Source organism: Dermochelys coriacea, chromosome 5, assembly GCF_009764565.3.
Source record: "Dermochelys coriacea isolate rDerCor1 chromosome 5, rDerCor1.pri.v4, whole genome shotgun sequence".
NCBI lineage: Eukaryota > Metazoa > Chordata > Testudines > Dermochelyidae > Dermochelys > Dermochelys coriacea.
Window position 1 is genome coordinate 44,423,000 of NC_050072.1, and position 22,013 is coordinate 44,445,012.

Sequence of the window (22,013 nt, forward strand, 5' to 3'; positions counted from 1 at the left end):
CCTGCCCTGCCTACCAGGTTTTAACTCTGCATTTTGATAGGATCTGTTATAACCACTTCCATTCTTATCTGTATATTTCGAAGTCCATACTTGGCAAAAGGACAATCTGTGTAGTAATTGCCATACTGTACATTATTCTTCAGTTAAATATAATATCTGCCCATCCATTAATATGTAGCCGAAAGGTTTAGGCCAAAATTTTCAAACTTGGCAGCCTCCTTTCGCTTGTGCGTAACTTTTGCATGCCTGAATATTTTTTAGAAGCATACGAGTAAATCTTTGCAGGTTTAGGATCCAAATCTCTGCTTGGGCTCCTGAAAAATTGAGCCATCTGTTTAGAAGTGCAGAGTCCCCACAGCTCACATAGAAGATTTAGCGACAGATTTTCAAAAGTGCTCAGCCCCCAGCAGTTCCATATTGTTCTCAGGGGAAACAGCATTTAGGTTCCTACATCGGAGCTGAGCTCTTATGAAAATTTGGCCCTTCATATCATTTAGGCAGCTAAACTAGAGAATTTTTACTTGAATTGCTTTACAAACATCTTGACGCTAACTGAATTGTAATGGTTATAAGTCGGGAAGGGGAATTTGCAATTTACCGAGGCAGGGGTTTACTGTTGACATCTTTTATTTTGACAAGGCTGGCTCCCAATGCCCAGTCAACCCTAAACAATGTAAATGTTCTACCAGACAAAAGTACAATAAACTGGGGTTTATATGTGTTATATTTTGAGATGACAGTTTCAAAAATGCATCCATGTGCTTCTGACTGTCTCTAAGAAAGTATCTCCTTCTCTTGTATATCTTTAATTTGCTAGACATTTTTCTTTCTGGATGGAAAAGCTGTCATTTATAGATAGTTATGGTGCATTACATCATAACTGAAGTCTAAAAATTGAACACCTTAAGCGTATGTAAAAGATGCAAAACCCACTGTCAAAGTTCATTTCTAATATCTGCTATGTTGCAGAATATTCATGTGCAGTATAGTTATGAATCAGGCCTTTTAACATCTCTGGCTTGAGCTTCAACCAGGGATATTGCAAGATGTTAAAATAAAGGAAGATTCCTAAAAAAGTGAAAGGCAACATTCAGCGATCTTTTTCCTGGCGTTGAGCAGTTTTTGACAATGCCCTCGTGAAAAGAATTTCAAAGATGAGAAATGGAAGGACTTTTTTTTAAAAAAAAAAATCTTACTTTTTAAAAAAAGATTGACTTCTTCATAAAGTGATTTGGTTTTGCCTGTTTGTCTTTCTTTCCTGTTACCCTTTAACCTGGAAAGAAATAAGTCTGTCTAAAATGAGTTGTGTGAATTTTAGTGGTGTCATATACAGGATGAGATGTTTTAATTGCTTGTTTTCTTTTAAATGCAAACTTTCTTTCTCTCCATGCAGCCATGCGAAGTGAGAAAAGTAGGACTTGTATGTTAAATTGAGCCATGTGCAGCTTTTCACCTGTAGTTATGATGAGCATCCTAAGCCCATTTTTGAAATTTTTTTAGCACAAGCATGTATTGACCTTACCCTGCCAATATGTCCAACCCAAAACCTACAATGTTTTGTTCATGAACAGAGGACACAGTTTAACCCCATACAAAAATATGCCACAGTGAAATACATTTTGTCAATATCTGTGTAATCCTATGGAGAAAAAGTAATGCTACAGGAGCAAAGAGATTAGAAAAAAAAAGTCTAGTCGCAGAAATTATTATTAACCAGTTCCATTTTCTGTATTACCTTGTCCCTCGCTCGTTCTGTGTAGCTATTCAGTCTTTTGACTAGAATTACCAGGTTTTTTTAAAAAAAAATTTTTTAACATCCAAACTTGATCAGCTAAACAAAAATATCAAGGTGATGGAGGGAGAGGGGAGAGATTGCTTCTACTGTTTAAGTCACTGGGAATTTTGACATTGAATTGACGGGTATAGCATCAGGAAAAAGGGGCGTGTTCCTTATATGCGCCAGATGAAACAACAGTGGTAGGAGAAAAGTATCTTAACTATAGTGCAGTTTAAAAAATATCAAGGTACATGTCCTTTTACATGTTTTCATGTAAAGAGTATTTGGGAGTTGAGGCTATAAGTTCCTACAGGTCTAAGAAGCCAGCTGATTTTTCAGGTCATGAATGATGTTAGCAGTATAGTTGTGGCCGTGTTGGTCCCAGGATATTAGAAAGACAGCGTGGGTGAGGTAATATCTATTATGGACCAACTTCTGTTGGATAGAGAGACAAGCTTTCAAGCTACACAGCAGAACAGCTCTGGGTAAGCTGGAAATGTTGCCTCAGAAGTTGGTCCAATAAAAGATATCTCACCCACCTTGTCCCCCGTCAGTGACCTTGGCTTTTCTATCTAGTATATTATCCTAATTTATTCCAGGTTTGCAAATAACATTTGTGAAAAATGTCTCCTGTGACAAATGTTACAAACTTTGGTGTGAGATGTCAGATTTTACTGTTTTTATAGGGTCAAAGGTAAAAGAACATATGAGGTAATGAGACCATCTTACACTTCTGGTTTATGCACAAACTGTCACTTGCTGAAATGTTGGTTAGTGGCATGGACATAAATGTCAATGGCAAAGCTGAAAGACAAATTCTCTGTTTTCATAGCTGTAAATGCATTAGAGAGATTTCCAGCGTAAATGTTATGACATATACAGAAGCTGTAACTGATGCTAGTTGTTTCAGGTGAGTTTAGTGGAGTAATAAACAGAGCAGAAAAATAATGGCTCACTCCTGTTCCCATTGAAATCAGTACCAAAGCTCCCACTGATTTCACTGGTGCAGAATCTGCCCCCCTAGTTCATAATTGTATTTTTGTTTTGTATCACGACACACTACAAAAGTAAAACTATTATCAGTGGTCAGTACTTTACATGCAATGTCATAGATTTAGTCTAAATGTTTATCATAATTCAACATTATTTTTTAAATGTTAATAGTCCTGTGAATATTGTGGCCTATGCTAAGAATGTTTTGACTTTTCACAATTATAGCTGTTGTACCTTCTCTTTTTCATCCAGCAGAGGGCTCCCCTTCTAAGCTAATAAAAATCATGCGGTTTACACCTCATTTAACAAAATCAAAATACATTGTTAACTAATCTCCAGCCTTGGCAACACGGGGTTGTCCTGTTTAAATTTTGACAATATGTAGAGCTTAGGTTTCTCAATGCCTTGTAATTATTGGTAAAACCACATGTATTGTATTGTAACAAGTATGTGCTAATTAACTATATACCACTCAGCCCCATGCCCAACTCTCAGTCCTGCTTTTTACATTGTATGTCTTGCATGTAGACCACTTTAAGTAGCAGCAATCATGTAATAAGAATTAGTATGAAATCTGATCTTCCACCAATTGTAAAAGCTATAGGTTTGATGACAAAAAGTGCATACCAGTTGAGGTGATGTAACTTGTAAAGATAAGTGAAGTCTCAGATGCAGCTATAGTGCGCAAATGCATGTGTGTTCATATATTCATGTGGATACACACACCTGAATCGCATGTGTGGGGATGAGTGGGAATTCATTTTTGCATGGGTCACTAGAGCCTAAACAAACATTGGACTTGGTACTGCTTTTCCACAGTGAAATTTCAACAGTTGTGTCTTGTTTGTGTGCTAATTACAGTGCTGGTTTGGCTGTTGTTCCTCCCCCTCAAATCTCCTGTGGGAATACCATAGTGTACTGTGGATGGTTGATGGAGGTTGTGTGATGCATGCTGTACTCCCCGCCTACCCCCACCCCCTTGAAAAGGGAAAGTGGCATCTCCAGCAGGTGAACAGTCTGTGCCAGCTCTAAGATCAGGACTTCTCTGATGACTCCAAAATTATAAGCCTTCTACAGCACTGTTTAGTAAATCATACTGGCTAAATATCTTTTTTTAATCCTGTAGTAGAGTGCATATCAATTACTACCGAAAGCTAGGTTTTTCTGTTCTCGCATGGTTTGATAATTAGTACAGAAAGACAGATTATCATCCAAGAGTGAAGTATGCCATGTTATTTCCAGACAAGACTGCTTCAAAGGGCAAGTAAAAATGGCAATCCTTGAGTAGGCAAAGGGAAAAAAACATCAAAAGCAAGAAACTGTTGTAGGTGAAACCACTTAATTGGAAAATTAACTAAAAGTCATGTATAGGGGTTTTTTTCTGTGTAGTTTGTGCGTATGTGTGTAGTTTTGTTTTGGGGGACAGGAAATGGCCTTGCAGTAGCATTTTTGACAAACACAGAGGATCCCAAGGAATACAGCTAATTAGGAGAAATACTAGTTATGGCTTGGTAAAGGAAACAGGAAGTCTTAAGCCCCATCCCTTTAGGAGGCCTGTTTCTCCTTTCACTTACTCCTGATTTCCTTCCATGTAACAATTGAAGTGGTTACTTAACTGTCTTCACTCTTGAAGGTAAAGGAGTGAAGCCATGTAAGTAAAGGGGGAAACTGACCCTTTAATTCCCTCTTCCTTCCCTCATCAAGCATGCATAATCTACCTGACAGTAAAACAAGGAAGACTGATTTGTCCCAATTACCTTCCTGCACCTCATGCCCATGAAGCTACCTTTGGTTCACCAAGTAATGAAGAGAACATATATCCAGTATTGGAAACCACCATGGACATAGACATAGTGGTTAAATTGATATTAATCTGACTATGCAGTGTTGTTGTAGCCATCTTGGTCCCAGGATATTAGAGAGGCAAGGTGGCTGAGGTAATGTCTTTTATTGGATCAACTTCTGTTAGTGAGAGAGACAAGCTTTCAAGCTTACACAGCTTTCAAGCTGCTTCTTTGGGTCTGTGTAAGCTCGAAAGCTTGTCTCTCTCACCAACAGAAATAAAAGATATTACCTCATCCACCTTGTCTCTCTGTTATTCTGACTAAACAGTTTAGAACTTCATCCTAAGAGTCTTCAATCAACACCTGTAGTTGTGGTCCTGTAAGTATGTGGGAGGTGGTGCAGGGCATGGAAACAAGCTACTTTTGCACTGGGCTGTTCTGAGAGGTACAGAACTTTACAAGGAAGCCTTTGATTCTATTTTTTTCTGAACTAACTCAGCCATTTCCTGTATTTGGCTGCTCATAGTGCTTTTCTTGACACTCGGTTACTTTAATACTGCATTGAGCAGCCTGTTATGGAGACTATTTTAAATCCACTTACAATGGTCTTCTCATTTACTTGGCGAAATGAGAAAGTTACTCCTGCATTGGCCATTTGTTAGCTGATGACAACTTTTACTTTGACTCTGGCTCCCCCCCTCCCCCATCTGAAATCCCTGGCTCAGCAAATATTTGAACCTGCCCAAGTTAATCATGAAACTGAGATCTTTATCTGAGAGAGCTGTGCAAGCTACTGAGGTTTTTTTTTTTTACAGTACTACAATCCTGTTCACTTTTTAATTATGAACCAGAAATGTGTGGATACCTGATGCACAGTACAGAAGTTTAATTTGTTTAGAATAGAAGAGGGGACTTGGATTTTCTGACTTCATATTACAGGTCTTTCGAGTGGATTTTACGGAGTGTTAATTGGAAAGCACAGAGTCTCTTTTCAGAACTCTTCACCTAATTCACTCAGAGAAGTGTCTTAACAGGAAGTTTTTGAAGAGACTTTTCTATGTGAAAGAATTGCTATCTGAACTTTTCAGGTTGTTGGATACAAGTATTACAGGGGCGAGCATTTGCGATGCATAATTTACAAAGTAAGTGGTTTTGAATGTGTATGCAGTTTTTCCCCCAAGTCCTTACAGAAATAGGGTGTACTTTATTATAATTGATCACCAGTCATAACGTGCCTGAGTGAAAGTCAATACCTATCCAGGTTAAGCTGGGGCAGTGGAAAATCACCTGTCTGTGTCCTGTCTGTTCTGGTTTGCCATATGGTGTCACAGCAAGCTAGACTAGTTTGGACTGAGCAGTAACCTGATTTTACAAGTGTGGCTGTCTAGAATTTGGTCAATGGTAAGAAAAGGTGGGAAGCATTTTTTTTCCTGATAGCAGTTTTTGATGGAAGTTTAAATAAAAATCATACTAACCTCCTGTTAGACTAAATCTAGCAATATATTCTTTGCAGGAAATCTCTCATAACCTGCTTTAAGTAATGTACTGTTGCAACTCAACTTTTTTGAGGAGTAGGTGGGCTAACCCCTCAAGTTCAGTGTTTGGACTTGTTTGGGAGCATCTTGCGTATCCTGTTACCCTCTGCAAATGGAACGAATCTTTGGTGCTTGTCTACCTAAATGGGGAAGAGAGGGAGGCTACTTCAAAAGGAGCTTAAGCATGATCATGTGCAGGCAAACCAGCGTGTACAAGTATTGATGATGTTGGTACTATAGCCATCATCTTGCATGCTAGTACTTGTTTAAAGGGATAAAACTACAATGAGATAGTTGGGGTCGGGATGTGGATGCAATATTGAGGAGATGCAAATAATTTTGTTCATTTTTAAGTATATAACAAGTATTTGTGTAGTATGTGCAGATTTTAACTATCCAATGGTCAAAAAGATTTCTTAAGATGACAGTATTGCCAATTGCTTCAGTTACTTATATTTTTGGTACCTAGTTTTCTGCCTAGATAGAGGATAGTGAATATTAAAGTATTCATAAGTGCTATGCATAGTAGCCCACTGCTGCATTAATAGTATTCTTTAGAGGAGGCTCAAAGTAATATTCAAAAAATCTTTTTTCATATTCAGTATGGTTGAGAAGAAATATTTTTAAATAGCAGGAGGCTTTTGTTGATATAAAGTCAGATATATAAAGAAGTAAATGACTGGCTTCTGTTTTCAGAAAATAACTAGCATGATAAATGATGACAGCAGGGCAGAGAAACAATGGGAAAAGGTAAACTATATCATTATTCTGACAGACAGGCTCTGTATGTTCAGAAGAGTCATTTTTCGAGATTTTGCTTATTTTGGTTCACTGCCCTGGTTTTAAAAAAACCTCATTAACATCTTTAGTATAAGATTAAAATATTTTATTTCTAGCTTTCAAAATTAAAGTGAAAATGTTTAACAATTGTATTGCACTGCAAAATGATAAGGAAACAAGGCACTTGATATGTTACAAAATGTATCAGGGCATTGTGGCCATTTAAAAGTTTAAAACTCGGCACTGTATAGAAATGCAATTTCTGTTCATTACATATTTGGAGCGCATATTTCCCCCCCCCCCCGCCCTTTTTTTTAAAATAGGTAAAGTAGGTAGAAAAAGCCTAAAAGGATCTTGAATGGTCATCTTTAGGTAACTGGATGGGCTATTGAAACTGAGAAGTTACCTGCCTATCTGTAAACACAGATCCACTATATGTATTTAAAAAAAAAAAAAAAAAAGCTACGTGCTGCAGCATATCAGCCTTTGTCAACCTGCCAGCAGTGGAATGTACCATGCTGCAAAGAGTCAGAAAAATAAAATGGAGAAGTCAGCATAAGGAGAACAGTCAGTCTGTTTGTGTGTAACATCATTCATATATTGCAATTCTGTTTAAATGTAGATTCTTTCTGAAACTGAAATTGTTTTAAGATTAGTGTAGAACAAAATGATGAAACAGGAGTGGTCTGGTGACATTATTTTGACATGATTGGCTGAGGATTATGATGTAATAGGTTACAGTGCAGCCCCTTATAGGTTTTAAAATGAATTCCAAGACACCATTACAAAGAAAGCCTGATTCTTTTTTTCTTATAACTGAGCTTTACTCAGTGAAACTCATACAAATGTACAACACTGTTTGGAATATGGAAGAACTGGATATAGAATATCCCAGGACAGATATAAATTGTGGCACAGACTTGATGTTTTACATAGAAATGGATCCACCAGGTAATACTGCAGTCTTATTGTAAAAGACTAGTTCATTTTGGTCTTTATGATAGCTGCTGCAAAGTCTCATTAGATGTTTAGGATTTACTTACTTTGTCATTGATGCAAATGATTTTTTCATAAATTGGAATTAAATGTGGTTTTAATGCATAGAAGTAGCAATTAGAGTCATAGCCTGTAGTAAATACCTTTTTTCTTCTTTAATTGGAATTGAATTGAATTGAATTCAGGTGTTTCAGTTTTGATTTTATTCTCTCATATGTAGTCTCAGTTCTGTTTAGTATATACTAAAAATGTTGCATCATTTTTATTTTTATTTTTGCTATTTCTGCTCTACATTATGACTGACGAGATCCTATAAAAAAAACTTGTATTTCCTAGTACAGTGATTGCACATCAGTATGCAGGATTGTCCTGGGGAAAACATTTTAAAATCTAACAATAAATTAATTCCTCACTTTATATCAATTAGCCATTTGATAGTGGAAATGTTATACTATCCTGACACTCTCTTTATTATTATAAAAATATTGTCTTTTGCAGTCAAGCATATTATACAATCATATACATAAACTATGTAAAATTTACTATAGAACTTAAAACCTTGTTTCCTTTTTTATCCTGATTCCAATGTTGTCCTCCTAGCTAGCAAGACAGAAATGCTGCAGTATCTTTTCTGGCACCCAGTGGTGTACGTAGGCAGCTTTGACATTGAGAAAAGGGGATATGGTTTTTAATCAGACTTGGCATTTGGAACACAATTTATCCTGTCAAATACTAAGATTAACGCTAGGGATATTTTTGGGTCACAGATGGGTTCCTTAAAGTGGTTTTTAGCAGATCATTGTAAAAAATGCTGAGGATCAGAGAAACTCAATTCCTCCTCCTAAAACATACAGTATTGCTGTGGTTTTGCTGCTTTTATTACCTACAGCGGCACTTGTACTAGAAAGTTGCAAAATTCCTCTTGGATAATTAAATGGGAGGAAAAATAAAAATGAAACTTGACAAGTTTTGTTGTTTATAATGATCTCAAGATGGATATTTGTTGTAGGAGGTGGACTAAGGTGAAAAACTTTAGTTTAAACATTTTTGCCACAAAATGCCTTTTTTGGTTGTGTTTTGCTTGAAATGTATTCTTCAGTAATTAACATACATCTTTTGGTATAGTACATCCTTATGGTGTAATTAAGTTTGTGGCCAGTAAAATATCTTGATTTACTTGGTATCTTTCAAAGATTGCCAATAACAGAAACCTGTGTTTTGCAATCATTTTAGCTTTCTTTTGACATAATGATTGTTGTAAATCATAGCACAAATTAGAATTTTGAGGATTGTACTACTTAATTTGCAGCCAGGCTACAAATAACTTTTCCCCCCCCCCCTCCTCTGCAGCACTGCCTCCTAAGCCACCAAAACCTAATACTGTAATTAACAACGGTATGAATAACAACATGTCTTTACAAGATGCTGAATGGTATTGGGGAGATATCTCAAGGTAAGTCAGCAAAAGGCGTGTATGTATTTGCTATATTCTCTTTTGTTTTCTACTTAACTACAGAAGAATGATTGTAGTATTAAGAACCATTTTCAGAACATTTTCCAACACAAACATACCATAGATGGTTTTGTTGCAAAGATGATTAAAAAGTGACTGACAGTCAGTTAGAATGCAGTATGTCCAAAAATATAATTCTTTGTAAGTTGTTCTCTTATTTTAAGACCTCTATATGAAACACTAGCATGAAAGGACAACACTGAGAACCATCATTTTTCCTCTTTCTAGCATCTAAGACCATAAGTCTGAGGCACAATACTGTTGTGTTAATAAACCAGACTAAAAAATGCTGTATATAAGCAACATTTTTAACCTTACTATATATAGGTACAGTAGTAGAGTGTCACTGGATGCTCCAATTGTGCAGGCTTGTATGAACAAGTAGGAAGAACTTTGCAGAAATATAAATCTGTTCCAGCAGTGGGAGGGTATTGGATACAGCATTTTTATATTCCATTTGTTCACCAGTAGAACTATGAAATGAATGTAATGTTCTTAAGGAGATAGAGAAGGCTGATGAAAAAAGCAAAGATGTGTTTCTGTTTTAAGAAAGATAGAGGGAGAAATGATAAATTACAGTGAGGAAATTAGTAAGAGTAGTCATTGGTTACTTTTGTTTTCATTTTAGGGAAGAAGTAAATGAGAAGCTTCGTGACACTGCTGATGGTACCTTTTTGGTACGAGATGCTTCTACCAAAATGCATGGAGACTACACGCTTACACTAAGGTAAAATACTCAGCTAGATTCTGATATTGGAATATATTCTTACAGAGCTGCATTTAAAAATGCTACTTTCTTTTGGCAAGAGCATCCGAAGTATGGCTGACTGTTTCCAAACTATATTTACAGGAAAGGAGGAAATAACAAATTAATCAAAATATTTCACCGAGATGGGAAGTATGGCTTTTCAGACCCATTAACTTTCAACTCTGTGGTTGAGCTAATAAACCACTACCGGAATGAGTCTCTAGCCCAGTATAATCCGAAACTGGATGTAAAATTACTTTATCCAGTATCCAAGTACCAGCAGGTAACATTTTTATTCTGTTTATGCACAGAAAAGTTATTAGCGTGTAGAGCCATTCAATATGGAGAAACTATTTGTTTCTCAAATATTAACTGAAGAAACTGGATCTAAGTCTTTAAAAAAAGAAAAAAAAGAAAAGCAACTCTACAAATTGTACATCAAACAATACAAACTTTAAATACTCTACATAGTTCATTAAGAAATAAACTAAACAGGTTAAATATGACAATTTTAATGATGAAATTTATAATTTTCAGCATAATGCTGCATGCTGGCAGTGCAAAATTGTCTTTTATGCTTAATTTCATTTCAAATGTGCATATTATATGCATTCAGTACATCTCTTTTCCATATTGTGAGAGAAATGTCAAGTTATATTTTATTTCTTTCTTATGGTCACTTTTTTCTTAACCAATTTTATTATGAAATTTGTACTGTGTAACTGGTCCTTTACTGGCTATATTTCCTTCTGCTTATCCTCCCAGGATCAAGTTGTGAAAGAGGACAGTATTGAAGCAGTGGGAAAAAAATTACATGAATATAACACTCAGTTCCAAGAAAAGAGTCGAGAATATGACAGACTCTATGAAGATTACACCAGAACATCTCAGGTGAGTTATCTTTGAAGCAGGACTTGTAGAGTGCAGGACTTCTTATTTGGTTTTAGAAGGACATTGATATAAATCACTAATGTTAACTTTGAGGTACTTTTTTCTTTTCTTCTTTTAAAAGACAAAAGTTGCTCGATGTGATAGTTCAGTAAGTTGGAATCGTTTACTCATGTCTGAGCTGTTACCCTGTGCACAATGTAACCATAGGTTGGTACCCACTCTTGCAAACACACCATATGCAGAACTCCTCTTGGCTTGGCAGCAGCTCTGCATATTGACCATTTGTAGGGTCTGGATCCATGCCTTGAAGGCACAAATTCAAACTACAGTGCCTTAGAATTTCTTTTGAGAGAAAGGTTTCAGAGTAGCAGCCGTGTTAGTCTGTATTCGCAAAAAGAAAAGGAGACTAACAAATTTATTAGAGCATAAGCTTTCGTGAGCTACAGCTCACTTCATCGGATGCATTTGGTGGAAAAAACAGAGGAGAGATTTATATACACACACAGAGAGAACATGAAACAATGGGTTTATCATACACACTGTAAGGAGAGTGATCACTTAAGATAAGCCATCACCAACAGCAGGGGGGGGAAGGAGGAAAACCTTTCATGGTGACAAGCAAGGTAGGCTAATTCCAGCAGTTAACAAGAATATCAGAGGAACAGTGGGGGTTGGGGTGGGAGGGAGAAATACCATGGAGAAATAGTTTTACTTTGTGTAATGACTCATCCATTCCCAGTCTCTATTCAAACCTAAGTTAATTGTATCCAGTTTGCAAATTAATTCCAATTCAGCAGTCTCTCGTTGGAGTCTCTAAGGTGCCACAAGTACTGCTTTTCTTTTTGAGAGAAAGGTATCATGTACAAAATGTATGGAGCGTGGGTGTGACAACTAGACACAGTGCAGGAATGAATAGCAACCCACCTCTCTCATATTTACCAGTAGTTAGCAGAGCCTGGGAATGCCAGGGAAGTGGCACTATTTTATAGTTGCAGAATGAATACTGTACCTTCTGGAACCTGCAAAAAACATACCTAAAAGATAGAAATTTTGAAGCATACTGGAGATGTTGGTGAAACCCCAAGTAATCACTCAGATCAGCTTAGTATTTCAAGAGTCCCAACTATACCTGTAGGGGTACAAAGGGTAAAGTGAGGGCAGTTTCGAAAGGCTCCCATTGTAAAAAATAAAACTAATATATAAAACAAATGTAGTAGATAATTCTACCTATGGTCATTGCCTTTCTTGGAAAGCAGCATCACCGTAGCAAGCTGTACAAGGCTTGCTTTTCATATATTGTAAGGGTCTACAGATGACTCACATGTTGCTTCAGGGATACTAAAGTACAATCATTTTGCTACAAAATAACTTAAACCTTTCCAGAGATATAGGCCAATAAATCATCCCTTCAGTTTTATAGGGACTATAATGATGATTACTTTATTTTCAGGAAATTCAAATGAAAAGAACAGCTATTGAAGCATTTAATGAAACAATAAAAATATTTGAAGAGCAGTGTCAGACACAAGAAAGATACAGCAAAGAGTATATTGAAAAGTTTAAACGGGAAGGAAATGAAAAAGAAATACAAAGGTTGGTACCAGTGCTTATCTGTTTAAAATGTGTGTGATTTAGACAAAGTAAAAAAATACAAAGACCATATATGAGAAGGAACATCAACAGAATAAATCTTAAATGCAGTGGGAGACAGCTTGCAAATTTTGCAACTGAATCTTGAAAAATAAATCTTCTATTAGATGTTTACAAGTGAAAATAGGAAACTTGGATTATGTACCAGGATCTAAAAAAGTATAACAAACTTAATTCATCTTTTCAGAATAATGCACAACTATGAGAAATTGAAGTCTCGAATAAGTGAAATTGTGGACAGCAGACGTAGACTAGAAGAGGATTTAAAGAAGCAAGCAGCTGAATATAGAGAGATTGACAAACGTATGAACAGCATTAAACCAGACCTTATACAGCTTAGAAAGACAAGAGACCAGTACTTGATGTAAGTACATATATGAATTAAAAAGAATTTAGTTTTCCCATAATGTCCAACTTTTGCCGATTAAAAAATATATAAAACTGTTTTTAATTATTTTCCAGGTGGTTGACTCAAAAAGGTGTTCGGCAAAAGAAGTTGAATGAATGGCTGGGCAATGAAAATACAGAAGAGTAAGTATTTAAGGAATTGAATATTCCTGAAATCAAATAATTCTACACAGTAATGAGTTTAAGCATGTTTAGTTCAGTGACTGTAGGAAGACTCTCAGGCACAGCACATCTGAGCACATCTGATACTGGTTTGGACCTGACAACCTGTTTTACTGAGAATATTAGCAAGGGCACCAGTCTTATTCTTTGCTCTTCTATAAATCCCTAAGAGAAGTATATGGTCAGGTGACTATAATGAGGAATTGGAATCTAGGATTCTGGGTTCAGCTCTTGAATCCATCACTGACCTCTTGAAAGACTTGAACTTAAACTCTAACCTTGCTGCTCCTGTCTGTAAAATGGGGATCATATGATATACATTCCTCAGAGGGGTATTATGTAGCTGAATTAATATTTATAAAACACTCTGAGAAATTCTGATGACAGGTTCTCTACAAGCGCAAAGTATTGGTGGTGGTATAGTATCAACCATCACCAGAGATGGACATGATCCAGAGCGTGGATCTGCTCTGCCTTTATATTCCAGTTTATGACTTGTCTGAGTAGAGGCAGGTATTGTTCTGTCATTAAAGCAAAGGAGTTGGATACAGGTTTTTAACTTGCTTTGGCCATTGGACCATCACCACACACAGATCATGGGTGAAAAGTGTTGATCATGTAACTGTCAAGTATTCCAAGCTAGGTGAGGTGGCTATAGTGATGGATTCTAGTTTCCCTTTAAAACCAAATCTAACCAACAGAAACTTCATGAATCAATAGTTTAAAAAAAAATAAAACCTGAATTTCAGAAGGGGTGTCAGTGGAATTTATATCCTGTTTAACATTATCACCCTGTTTTGCTTCCTGTCCTTGCCTTCTACACTTCCGTTCTTGGTCAGAGGTAACTGCAGCATGGTCAGTGGTGCGTTTTTCTATGGTTCCATTCTAGCTTTGTCTAAAATAGTGGTTTGGCTTTTCTTAATTGTCTTCTATTGCTATAGAACTGGTGCAGCTCCACTGGGATTGGCAATAGTGGAAGTATTGGATAGACAGGGCACAGGCATTTTTACAATCATGTTGTTTAACCTTTCAGAGCACAGGTAGAAGATAAGGTGGTAAAAATGTAGGCAGCCAGTATCCATTAGCCATCATTGTTATGACACGAATTCTGCACCAAAGTGCAGATACATAATTAGTTAAACAACCACAAACAAAGAGTAACTATGAATGGAGTGATGTCAGATTGAAAGGAGATCTCAAGTGGGTTTCCGCAGGGATCGGTTCTAGGTGTTGTTTAACATCATTATTAATGACCTGGATATAGGACTAGAGAGCATACTGATCCGATTTGCAGATGACACTAAGGTGGGGAGCGGGGCCTGCAAACACTTTAGAGAACAGAACTAAAATTCAGAGGGATCTTGACAAATTGGAGAACTGGACTATAGAAGACAAAATGAAATTCAACAAAGACAATAAGATGCTACAAATCACTAGATGTGATAGTGCCACTCTACTTAGCGCTGGTTAGGCCTCAGTTGGAGTATTGTGTCCAATTTTGGTCACTGCTATATAGAAGGGATGTAGAGAAACTGGAAAGGATCAAGAGGCAAGCGACAAAGATGATCAAAGGGATGGAATGCAAGCCATATGAGGAAAGCCTGAAGGAACTGGGTATGTTTAGTTTAGAAAAGAGGAGATTAAGGGGGGATATAATAGAGGTCTTCAAATACTTGAAAGGCTACCATAAGAAAGGATGGAGAAAAAAATTTCCCTCTTGTCACAGAGGGCAGGACAAGAGGCAATGGGATCAAACTACAGCGTAGCAGATTTAGATTAAGTCTCAGGAAATATTTCCGAACTGTAAGAACAGTTGGACAATGGAACAAGCTGCCTAGAGAAGTCGTGAAAGCTACGTCACTGGAGGTTTTCAAGAAGAGGCTGGATAGCCACCTGTCTTAGATGATTTAGACACAACTAGTCCTGCATCTTGGCAGGGGGATTAGACTAGATGACCTGTGCAGTCCCTTCTAATCCTATGGGTCTATGATTTTCTTCTTAAAGCTAGAGCAAATTGGAGATTGCCCCCAAAATAAGAGTAGTGCAGACAAGGCCACAGTTTGGGAACATAGGATCCAAATATGAAATGAAACATTGAAAAAATAGCTTTTTTTTATTTTGTCTTTCCTTGCTAATGAGCCATTTGATTTCTGCTCAAATTTATGCTGACACCATTCAGATTGTTTGTTTTCTATATTATTGTTTTCTTAATAATATAGCCAAAATAAACATTGAAAATGAGAATAAATAGACAACCGGGATTCCTATCTAGGAGATGGCTGGAGTTAAAGTGGTAAAAATACAAATCAGGGCAATGGGCTGTGGCTGGATAAGGAAAGTAGATGGCATTCATTAGTGAGAGAAACCAGAATCTTCCAAAGAAACTGAATTCCAACACTGGACACTGATGTTTGTAGCACAGATTGAGGCTAACTAGAATCAAGGAATTGGGGATGAATGAGAAGCCGTATTTACTCAGTGTTTGAAAAACTGACCAGATATCTACTAGCCAGAGTTCTAAATCTACTAGCCAAAAGTATACGGATGGACAAATTTGGAGGGGCCCATCAGTGCAGGCTGGCATACCTTGGTGTGCGGAGGGAGAGCTATTCCACTTCTCCATAGTCTCCAGCTGCTTGCTTACTGTCAAGGTGCTGTCCTTTGACCCTGGTTGGAGGCTTTATCTAGCTACAGTAGTTGGAATAACTATGAAATTCCATCCCATGTGGCTGATGGAAGAGAGAAAAGCTTTCTGTATCCTAATTGCAGAAAGGCATGGGGAGGGAAGAGTCTCTGTATCTTTCATAGAACCCTCTGTTTGCAGCAGAGAGGAGAGAGAAGTCTATTAGGCTGCCTTTTCCAGACCTTTTATTTTTTTGGGTCTCTTTGCCAAAATGAATAATTCACTTGCCCCTCTCTGCTGTTGCACATAACTTTCCCAAACAGCAGCATGAAATTGACCTGATTCCTGACCATTTCACTGCAGACCACAGAGTTCTGACCATCAGCAATGAAACTGACCTAGAGTGCTGTTCAGTTTGCTGGACCTGCTGCTTGCCAAAATTAAGAGCAGCAGCAGAAGCACTGAAGCACTCTCTGAAGACTCAGGAAGATAACACTGCCTCCATTTATATTTCTTTCATACTTATAAGGGTATCTGCACAGTAATGCTAGAAATAACATTTTTATTTTTACATGAAAACTTAGTCAGAAGAATTATATGGCTTGGGCCGCTGTACTCGCCTTCCTACTAGTGGGTTTTTTAAAGTCTTGCTGCGTATACCTAGTTTCTTCTCTGTAACATTACTGAATGTGGCTTGCTTGGGGTGAGAGAGATCCCGGGTTAAAAAAATCTTGGACAAGCCCTTGCAAAGGCTGTGTTTGGGGGCTGGACTTGATGACTTCTCGAGGTCCTGACAAGAGCTACATTTCTGTGATTATCCTTTTCATATTTGTACAGCCAATACACTATGGTGGAAGACGATGAGGATTTGCCCCATCATGATGAGCGAACGTGGAATGTGGGAAATATCAACAGAAGCCAAGCTGAAAATCTGCTGAGGGGAAAACGGGATGGAACATTCCTTGTTCGGGAGAGCAGCAAACAGGGTTGCTATGCCTGCTCTGTTGTGTATGTACCTTGATTTTTTTGCAAAGCACAGAGGTGACAGTGAGGTTAAGAAAAATTGTTGCTAGTAAGTTTACCTGTGTGATGAGCAAGAAATCCTGTTAGGGCCTGATCTCATTGACTTCAGCAGGCTTGGGTCTGGGCTGTCAGGCATAGGATCATCTACCCTCATTACTGCTCCTCTGCTCCTGCAAAGCTCAACCCTGGGAAGTTCCCACAGGCGGATCTTATGTGAAGGGGGAGAATGACAGCATAGAACTACTGGCTGCCGGTCCACCAAGTTCTTTGTACCTTCTGCCTACCCAAACAGTGTGTGAAGCATGACACCCTGAGAATTCTGGTTAGATGCAAGATGTATGGAACTATTCCAGTGTTAAATATTGTCATTTTGTATATTTACCAACATTTATATATTTACTGTCAATTCGCTATTCCCTAGTCTGTTTTTTAACATGTAAACTTTGCTTTCTTGACAAATTAAAAACCTTTCTATTTTTTTCCCTTTAGGGTGGATGGAGAAGTAAAGCACTGTGTCATAAACAAAACCCCTACTGGGTATGGATTTGCAGAGCCATATAACTTGTACAGCTCTCTTAAAGAACTGGTGCTACATTACCAACACACATCACTCGTGCAGCACAATGACTCTCTCAATGTCACACTAGCCTTTCCAGTATATACACAGCAGAGGCGATGAAGACCTTAATACTCAGTTTTAAAACAAAAAAAATCAACAACACTGAGGCCTCTGGAGAGAGAAGGTTCCTTTCAGCCTGATTTGTGAATTTCAGCTGCAGTATCAAAGCTGCCTGTCTGCAGATGGGACTAGAGCTTTCTTGACAACTGCAGTGGGAGAGATCACAGTATTAAGCTGTGAATATATGTTTCTAATCTAAAGTGCTTTTTTATTGAGAAAAGAAAAACACGAGAGAGGGAAATGCTATACCTATCTCCCTGCAGGAACATAGAGGCCTTTAACCATGGTGCTTGTTTACGATCTCTTTGAAGCTTTACCAGCTAGAATGTGGGATTCTGCAGACCCCAGGGGCAACAGGTCTGTGTAATTCTGTTTATGGAATTTCTCAGTCATGGCGAGGTTCAGATTTGGTGTTGCTGTACTCAGTGGATCCAGGCACAGAGCATTGTGGATTTTCATTTCCTGATGAATGATATGTAGCAGAATGGCACTTTCACTTATAAGGGACACTTTAAAAAGACTTCGGTTACAGTATGTTGTTCAGAGGAAATGATGTAGTAGCAAAGTGCCAGGAAGTGTTTTGTTTAGATGTTTAAAATCTCGTGTTAAGAACATATTTAAGACTGAAGAGAATGGGACTTTCAATGGCATATGGTATATAAAAATGTACATAGTGGATGACTATCTATCATCAATGGAAACTATCAATACCAAACTGCTTCTAGTTTCTCTTTTCTGTTTGCTGAAAGCTGAATCCTTAGGCAGTGCTATGCAATACTGAATTTTCTTTTCGTTTCTTTTGGTATTTCTTTTTCAAATATACCTACAGGATAAGCTTTTTTTCCTGTTTTTTTTGTTGCCTGAAAAATGTTTTTCCTGAGTATTATTTTTTGTTAATATTCATTTTGTTGTTCGGGTTTTGTTTTGTTTTGTTTTTTTAAGAAATGTACAGAATGCCAGTAAAAATTGGCTTCAGAATTAAAACTATGAATAGTTTACAGGTTTCCTTGTATAGAAGGTTAAAAAGTTCCTTCCCTGCCCCCCCCCCCGGACTAAATATTTTGTTGGGCCGTGCCTGATAAGCTTCAAAGCTGCTTTATTCAATAAAAATATATGAGCATTACAAAGTATCACTGAGTCTAAAAATATTGTTTCAAGGATAACTTTAGAATATGGTACCATGCTGTATTTGCTTGTTGGCGCATTTTGAACGTCTGTCCCGATTGTCTTTGTATTTGGAAGGGAAAAAAATGTACACCCCCTCCTGAGCGTTACTGTGGAAGAACAAATGAAACCCTGGATACTAGAGCAGTCCGTTTGGATTTCAAGCTCCATCCACATAGTAAATCCATCGTAAAAAGCAAATCCAGCATCTTGACCTACCATAGTAGCTTTTTGTCAGCATGCCAAGCTACCTTTCATTTCATATGAAGGAGGAAATTTCTCTAAAATGTGTTTTGTTTTTTGTATTACTAGAAAAAGACTCCCAAGTATGTTCTGAACAATAGGGTACAAGACAGGGTTAATTCAGATGAAAAACCCTTGCTTTTTTAACATTAGGATTTCCATAACAAACTTCTGTTGTTTTTCACAAACTTATTTGCTGAAAGGTAATGTCATCTAAAAGAACAAATTTTAGGTACCAGAGAGTTACAGGATTTCTGTTAGTTAAAGAAACAAAGGATGTCAGTGTCCCACTTACCAAAATTGTAAAGGGTTATTCATTGTGGGTTTCTGACATGGTTATCCACTCACAATATTGGAAAAATTCATGCTGCTGCTTCACATTTTACAGATTAATAGGGCAATGATGTCTGAGAAGACTCTTGAAGATTTTTAGTCCAGGTGAAGATATGAATTTGTTTTTCCCTTGAACTACAAGTGGAACACCTTTTATTGTTAAAGGGAGTTAGTTGCATGCACAATGGAAGGAATAAGTCCCATTGAGTTCTCTGATTATTTTCACCTTTCAAAAATGTACATCTCTTAAAAGGAAGTATTAAGTACTTATTTAGACATCTGTACCTTTTAGAAATACTGTTAGGCAATTAGTTTGTCACCTGTGGTTTATTTCTACATTACCTCTTCATTTCTGATGCTGTGAGGTTTTTGTTTTTATTTTGGTTTTGGTTTTTTAGCCTGTTGACTTTGCTTTTCTGTGGAATGTATTTTATCTTACCAGAACCTAATCTTTCACACATCAGGGAGCAAAGCTCAACCATCATTAATGTCTCAGGACAATTACAATTTCAAAATCAAGCTGAACTTTTTTCCAGTTATACAAGCCTACAGTTCATCTCTCCTTCTCAGGCAGACTTCTCAAAGACAATCTGAATTTGTTTTTTCTAATGCCTTTCCTTTACTTCACCAATTATTCTGCTTTTAATGTCATTCAATAGAGCTCGAAATTCAAATCCATCCAGTATACAGCAATTAAGCAACCTTCATAGTATGTCAAAATATCCTTCTAAGGATAAACAAAAATTAAAAATATTAAAGATGTTGGAGGAAATGTATTACATTTATTTTCTTTAGGCAAAATGTACATAGCCTGGATTGATGTGTCACTTAAAACACTTTTCAGGAAACGATGTAGTAGACAGACATTTGGGACCTGACTTTCCTCTCACGTCCACAGAAGTCAGTGGGCCCAGTTCTCAGCTGGGATACATTGGGTTGTTCCATTGATTTCAGTGGTGCTAGGCCAATTTACACCACCTGCGGATCTGTGCTTACAGTGGAGAAAAACTAGTATATGTGAGAATCGGGCCCCTGACTTCTCTTGAACAAACAAGGACAAAGCTGAGAAGATTTTTTTATTAAGGGATCTTAACTTGAAATTTAGCCTGCACAAGGTCTATGCACTACTTACGGGTCATTTAAACCCTCAAAATAGGGCTTTAGTTGGTTTGATGTGGTGTCTAGGCCATGTGTGGGCTCTCTGCAAAGTGAATTGTACAGTCCTGCAGCTTTGTCAAACACCTTTTTTGATTGCTGAGTTTTATGCCCTTTATATATTGTATGATCCACTCACTTTAGTTGAACTAAACCAGCTTTACTATACCTGGAAACTCAAACTTCATATGAAACAAAGATATGTTGATATAACTGAAGAAACATGATGCTTTTAATGTCATTTCAGCGGTAATTTTTCCATCTAATATGATTAAAGATTTTGAATACTTAAGTCTCTGAGCTGCCGCAGTACTTTTTACAAGGCTGCTGAAAGGTAGATGTACATGTGACCACAAGAAAAGTGAGAGAAAGCAAATTATTGTTTCTTTAAACTGAAGCTTGGATTTGGGAGCAGGGGTTGGAGGGGTGTGTGTGTGTGTGGATCATAATCTAGGTGCATCTTTCACCAAATACAGTCCTTTTGCTCAATCAAAACACATGCTGTCACTCATTTCTTTGTTTAAACACACACACACACCCCTTTTTTTGGTGAAAGTTGTTTCCAAATAAAGTGAGAAGATTGTGTAGTTCTGTTTTTAAAAACAACTCCTCTGGATGGTTCACTTATCTATCAAAAAATTTGTAAAGCCAAATCTTCTGTTTTAATGCCAGCTGTTCTGTAGAAAAGGAGTGGCTTTGTCTTGTAATTGGCAATGAACTATAATGCTTGGGAAATCCTTCTGATGCTTCTAATTGGGAAAACTTCTGTCGGTTATAACACAGTGCTTTTGCTATGCATGGTATTCAGTTGGGAAAGTGAATCCTGATATTATTTTTCTTCAGGGTCACTTTAGAAATGGGCAGCTCAACGCACAATGCCTCCCATGGGACAAGGTTCCAAAATGCAACATTCTGTGCAAAAAAAAAAAAAATATTACTATCATAGAAGGCTAAACTGGACTGATGTGTGAGTTGATAGTTACATTGCACTTGTCCCTATGAGACTGCATTAGCTGCCCAAGATGCTGCTATTTTTATATTCTTGTTTTAAAAAATAAAACTCTGTTCTGTTAAATGTCTTTAAAACATTAAAATTACTTTGTTTAAAAAATGGTCTTGGAGGAGATGAAAGGTAGGATGGGTTGTAAATTGCCTTTACAAGGCAATAATAAAAATGTGCCTCCTTGAAATTTTGTTCAAGCTATAGATTTGATGGAGCTGTGTCTTGTTTTTAAGTTGCTTTAAAAATTGTACTAGGTCTTCAAACAGAATAAAGATTGTTTTGAAACTGCATTTTACTTGTTGAGGCCTCACTAAGGACTTCTTTTGAAGTTACTTCAACAAGTTACATCACTGACTCCTACAGTGTGCTTGTTCCCCACTTTGTAGAGGAGAATTGAAGGTGCATATTGGTGAAGGGAGCTAGTTAGCTTATGATTTATACTCGTTCTTAGTTATTCGTTTAACTTAGTGAAGTGACAATAGCCATTGAAGAGCTCTGAAGTAGTCTGGTGCATATAATGATGACACTAAGAAGGTAGTTATCTTAGATCAGT

The 22,013-nt window shown here is 37.2% G+C and overlaps 1 protein-coding gene across 4 annotated transcripts in view; it reads left to right on the top strand.

The window, feature by feature from the left end:
* Positions 1 to 21,750, top strand: part of PIK3R1 (phosphoinositide-3-kinase regulatory subunit 1) — an 82,694-nt gene extending 60,944 nt beyond the window's left edge. For 2 of the 4 annotated variants that reach the window (XM_038401877.2, XM_043515541.1), the window contains 9 exons: positions 9,216 to 9,318; positions 10,007 to 10,105; positions 10,229 to 10,409; positions 10,892 to 11,017; positions 12,468 to 12,610; positions 12,855 to 13,031; positions 13,130 to 13,198; positions 16,698 to 16,868; positions 17,373 to 21,750. In XM_038401877.2, coding sequence (XP_038257805.1) covers positions 9,216 to 9,318; positions 10,007 to 10,105; positions 10,229 to 10,409; positions 10,892 to 11,017; positions 12,468 to 12,610; positions 12,855 to 13,031; positions 13,130 to 13,198; positions 16,698 to 16,868; positions 17,373 to 17,562 — 1,259 coding nt within the window. In that variant the 3' untranslated portion in view covers positions 17,563 to 21,750. Of the gene's footprint in view, positions 1 to 5,111; positions 5,697 to 7,493; positions 7,821 to 9,215; positions 9,319 to 10,006; positions 10,106 to 10,228; positions 10,410 to 10,891; positions 11,018 to 12,467; positions 12,611 to 12,854; positions 13,032 to 13,129; positions 13,199 to 16,697; positions 16,869 to 17,372 lie in introns of those variants that run through there. The other 2 variants (XM_038401879.2, XM_038401878.2) reach the window with 2 other exon arrangements.
* Positions 21,751 to 22,013: the final 263 nt, after the last annotated feature.